Here is a 5,593-nt window from a genome sequence, read left to right on the forward strand (position 1 = left end):
GTGGGCTATGCATTGTCCCAAGGCTAACACACTATTGTTTGATTTGCTTAAAAATGTAGTGGAAGCTCAGAAGTGCAGTCAACAATCTCACTTGGTTGACTTCAAATTCTTTTCAAAACCTGTTGATAACTATTGAAACCCCATATTGTTTTTCCTGTAGGAAACTTCCGTCAATAACCAGCAAGGACTGCAGTCAATATAATAAATTCTGGCGCAACAGAAATTAGAAAGCAGATGGGGAAATAATAATTGCATTCAAGTACTAAAACCAAACAACGAAGGCCCCAAATATACCTCATTACTAAATCTATTTTCAGTCTGAAGACTAAAAAATAAGAGTAGCATAACCAATAAATTATCAAATAGAAAAGCAAAAATTGAAAAAACGGACTTAGTCCATGTAGAGGTATGCGGTTTTGAGCAGGAAGCTATGTGCTATGCCATAAATGTTTGTCTAATCAGAAGAAAATTTTTCAACTTATAGCATCAAGTTGGGGAGCAAACATAGATCTCTGCCACCAGGGCCAAGCCACTAAACCGGGTGCTTTAGGCCCCATAATTTTGGGGGCCCCTTTTTTATTTTTTATTTGGTGTTCGGTACCTGTATTGAATTTCACGATTAATTCGATTTCAAGATACACAAGGCCGATTAAAGAGGAAAGCACCACCTAGCAAGATTTTTTTATTCTGAAGCTTGAACCCATGACCTCTGGTTAAGGGAGGATGAGGCCTAATTTTTACCTATAATTGATTTATAGGTTAATTTTTCTTTTAAAAATATTGAGCAGAAAAAATAAGGCCTCTTGTTAAAGTTGGTTTTAGGTCCCTAACAGGATTTTTTTATTTTGAGGCTCGAACCCATAACCTCTACTTAAGGAGAATGAAACCTAATTTTTACCTATAATAGATTTATAGATTAATTTTTTTTAAAAAAAAATATTAAGCAGAAAAAAATAGCTTTAGGCCACCGATTTTATTGAGCCGGCCCTGTCTACCACATTATGTTTAGCAATCGAATCCACCGTCATGTTCCGTTAAAATGTATTTCGGTCCTGCAGTGTTTTCTAAGGGGGGTGGGGGCAGGGGCGAACCCACATGCAATCTACCAGTGCTCCGGCACCCATGAATCCCGATGTAAATTATGTATATTGTACAGAAACTTTTCAATGGATATATATATTAAATCAAAGGCACCTAGTGAATGAAAATCTTGATGGGTGCTTTGGTTAGGTGGCTGGCGTGAAAGCTTATTTGGGAAGAAGTGCCTGGCATGATACAAATGTTTTGTAACTCAAGTCATTTTTTTCTGCTTTAAAGTCAAACTTTTTCCTTCTTTTTGTCTTTTATTTTCTTCCAACAAACTTTCTTTCTCCCCATACAGATTCTTCAATTCCTTTACTTATACTTTATTTATGGCTTTTCTTTTTAACTCAGTTTCAACTTGGTAATTGCTCCTCCTCCTCTGTTATACTTACTTTAGCTTTTGATTTTCTTTTATATTCATGTAATTTCTTTTAACAAAGAAAAAGAAAAAACAGCGTTCTAATTTTAATTTATTTTTTTAGAAGTCTGGCTATTTGGTTAATACATCCTTCAAGCGAATTCATTTTTTCCTAAGAAGTGAAGAGTTTTTTATTTTTATTTTTTTTAAACGATAATGTCAATTGTGTTTTTTTCATTAACTTTTTAAACTACCGCGTTTAAATATTCATGCACCTATAAAGCTACACTATGTGATTTATAATAACTTTATATGAAAAGAAGAGCGTCTCACAAGCTTAAAATTCTGGATCCGCCACTGGATTGGGATGTGGGCAAGTTCCAAATTAAAAACCAATTTTTATCGTTGAATAAGACAGAGGCGGATCCAGAATTTTAGGCTTGTGGGTTTCCAGTAAACTTTAAGGATGAGAGGGGTATTTTTGACCCAAAATAAATTCGGAGGATATTTTTAACCCCTTTTAAAGTAAAGGGGTATTTTTGATCCTTTTCCCTTTTTTTAACCCTAAGTTTTTCTTATTTCTCACTTATTTTGTTACAAATTTGATTTGAAATATTGAAATTTGGTAAACAAAATCCAATGCAAGGGTCCTTCCTTGCCATCGAACCAGCCACACATTCAGTTGTGGGTTCTCATCTGAAAATTGTTACACGCTTCCTATAATTTTCCCATATAATTACAGGCTTGCTATTGTAGATCCGCCCTTGGATTAAGAAATCCACCAAACACCAATAGTTAACATATCAAAAAGCCATGGGGTTTCGTTTGTTACCTATGATTTCCGGTGCCAAACAAATGTACAAACTCCAGTCGGCTCTAACAAGAAATCATTCAGATGTTCCAAAAGGACATTTTTCAGTTTATGTAGGCAAGAGAGAGAAGAAACGATATGTAATGCCCGTAACATACCTGAATCATCCTTCTTTCCAAAACTTGTTAAGCAAAGCAGAAGAAGAGTTTGCATTTCATCATCCGATGGGTGGTCTAACAATACCTTGCAATGACGATGACTTTTTCTATGTAACTTCTCAATTGTTTATGAAATCAAGAACCATGAAATAGTGTTCTAGACATCGGATTTGAGCTTAGAATTTTCAATTTTAGTTTTTTCATCTTACCAGGCAAATGTTGTAAATTTATGTACAAAGTCTTCAAGCAGAGAATACAAATGAAATCTTTACCATTCTTTCTTATCTTTTGAAAATGGATAGCCAAATCTTTAACTGTGAAATTATCATGTATGCTATCCTGGTATCCAGACACAGGGGCAGATCCAGGGGCGGAGCCACATTGGCTCCAGGGGTTCATCCGAACCTCCTTGGCGAAAAATTACAGTATATTTTTTAAGTTAAAATTATTTTATTATGTATATATAATAGATGTTGAACCCCCCGAATTCTTCGTGTATTTACCTTTTAGAATTTTTGAACTCCCTAGATGAAAATCCTGACTCCACCACTGGGTGGATCTACAATAGCAAGTGTGGGTTCTCGGGAACCCACACCCGTCACAATAGATCCTGTAATTATATGGGAAAATATAGGAAGAGTATAACAATTTTCAGATAAGAACCCACAACTGAATGTAGGGGTGTACAAAGTAAACTGACAAATCGCACCAAACCGATAAACCGAGTCAAACCGAGAAAAAAACCCGACTAATGGTTTGGTTTGACTTGGTTTGGTGTTGGAAAAAAAAACCCGACCATAATTGGTTTGGTTTGGTTTTAACTAAAAAAAGTCAAACCGAACCAAACCAACCCGACATTACATGTATTCAATTTTTAAAATATTTTATACATAAAAATATTTATTTGTAAAGTAATTTATAAACATTTCTTAAATTTTTTCGTAATTTTTTATCTATTATCATAGTATTCAAGCTTGAACTTAGAATTTTGAATGTCAATAAGTTTTATATCATATGGATGTTAGTAACTCAAATAAAGTCCAAACCAAAACCAACTCAACACTAATCCTAACAAAAGAAATTCAATTTACCACTAGGAATGTGTTACACCTCGGAAAACTTTTCGCTCATGCATAGTAAATTGACTGACGAAGGGCATGGTGCATACGATGTTTTGATAAGTAAGAAATAATATCTAATGATTCTAAATGAGATTTCAAAGACATTGAGGTAGGAGACGAAAGTTGTTAAGGAAAGCAAGGTATATGTTGTGTCGGGCAAGAATTACGAGTATCGAATTAATGATGACTTAATGACAGTTTGGAGAAGAGTTATAATGTCCCTTATATTGGTAATGAAGTGTTAAGTAAGTTTCGAGAAGGATCCATAAGCCAAATATGGGCATAAGCCATCCCAAAAGGACGATTTAAGAAAATATTTTCAGATGATCTGATTTGGAGGGGCCAAAACGTCATTATAAGTTTGGAATTTGGAAAAAACACTAAGAATGAAAGTTGTAGATAATTGAAAGAGCTTTCCAACCATAGGTCGTGGGCCTTCACAGCATATCGGGATCAAAAGTTATGACCATTCTACGACATACAGTTTGGCGCACTTTGCGGCGCAACATGCGGACCGCAAACACGACATGCGGCCACGCAGTTCCACCGCAAAGTGTGCCAGTGAGAGTTGGTCAGCTGGCATGTTTAAATATGCCCAACTCGACCAAAATATCATTTTTCATCATTTTTGGCCAAGAAAATCCTCTAGAACTCTCTCTAACATTCATCCACACGAAAATTCAAGGGAAATCCATGATCAATAACACAAAATCCATGAATCAAAGTGTATGAAACCCAAGTAAAGTTTATCTAATTCAAGAAAACCCAAAAGAGAGGAGATAGAGTTTTGGTGCTAGAAGGGGAACTCCACTCAAGACTTTTCAATCACTATCTAAGGTAAGTTTCATGACTTTCTCTTGATGATTAAAGTGTTGATAAGTTAAAATGCTTGGATTGAAGAAGAGTGTAGGAAATGGGTCATGAAAGGTGAATAGTGACATTGTTGGGTGAAGGTTCGAATTGAATCATGAATGTTAGGGTGTTACGAGTATGAATACGTTATAAATGACATGTAAACCATGATATAAGTGTGATGCATGAGAAAATACGATAACAAACCCAAAACCATAAATGTGGGAAAAATGAAGAGAAATGGTGGATCATGGACATTGTATATGAATGATGATTGTTGATTGCTATATTGTGATTGTTGTTGTGAGTGTTGGGAGTTGATATAGAACATGGGAAAAGTAGTATAAACAAAGGAAGTGCTGCCCAATTTTCTCTAGAAATAGTGGTGCGTCCTTATAGTTGATTAACTAATGTTAATGCGAATTCTCTCTTGAAGGTAGAAACGTGACATTGAAGGGGAACAAGCGAACGATAGACAAATTAAACGAGAAAGGTATGTTAAGGCTCGCCCCTTTCTTTCAAAGGCATGATTCCTATGCTACGGCCTCATAAATGCTTCCATAGCTTCCTTGTTTTCAAAAGTTAGAAGTTTATGATTCCAAGGCATGATTCCTCTCTTGATAACCCGTAAATGTGTTCCAAAATGTCCGTATCTTTCCAAAACAAAGGTTTATGATTTTGTAAGCTTTTATGATTATAATGACGGACATGTTTTTGTAATGATAACGATGATGTCAAAGATGAGAATATTTTCCTACTTGATTATGATGATGATGATTCCGGGTTTAAAGGTTCCAAGTTTATGATTTCAATAACGATATAAGAATGTTGAGCTACTTATTGATTTCTCGATTTTATTCATGGATGATGACTATTTTTAAAAGATTCCAAAGTATGTGAATTGACACCTTATGAGATTTATGACTTTATTTGATGTTCTCCTAATGCTATTCTTCATTGATAGTCTCACCTTATAATAGTTGTTCCTTCAAGGTGAGACAAGGTTATGACAATTATTCCATAATATAGTCGGAGGTTACCGACCTTACGTCACTCCGATAGAAACATAACTTCCCTTGGGCACTCATGCATGCTACATATATTATATGTGTATATGATATGTATATGTACATAGGGGACATGGGGAAAGGTGAGGCGCTATAGACGCATAGCCACCTGATCAGCTGGTATCTTATGATATCATCCCTGA

At 35.2% G+C, this 5,593-nt stretch overlaps 1 protein-coding gene across 1 annotated transcript; it reads left to right on the forward strand.

Moving 5' to 3' along the window:
- The first annotated feature begins 1,004 nt into the window (after positions 1-1,004).
- LOC132605245 (auxin-responsive protein SAUR22-like) lies at positions 1,005-2,686 on the forward strand. The gene has a single exon (XM_060318453.1). It carries the CDS (start codon positions 2,255-2,257, stop codon positions 2,561-2,563), a length of 309 nt encoding a protein of 102 aa, XP_060174436.1. The 5' UTR covers positions 1,005-2,254; the 3' UTR covers positions 2,564-2,686.
- Positions 2,687-5,593: the final 2,907 nt, after the last annotated feature.

The sequence above is a fragment of the Lycium barbarum genome, chromosome 8 (genome assembly GCF_019175385.1).
Source record: "Lycium barbarum isolate Lr01 chromosome 8, ASM1917538v2, whole genome shotgun sequence".
NCBI classification, from domain to species: domain Eukaryota; kingdom Viridiplantae; phylum Streptophyta; class Magnoliopsida; order Solanales; family Solanaceae; genus Lycium; species Lycium barbarum.

What these genes read in the sequence shown, in the direction of transcription:
- LOC132605245 (XM_060318453.1), top strand. Translation starts at nt 2,255, where the DNA reads ATGGGGTTTCGTTTGTTACCTATGATTTCCGGTGCCAAACAAATGTAC.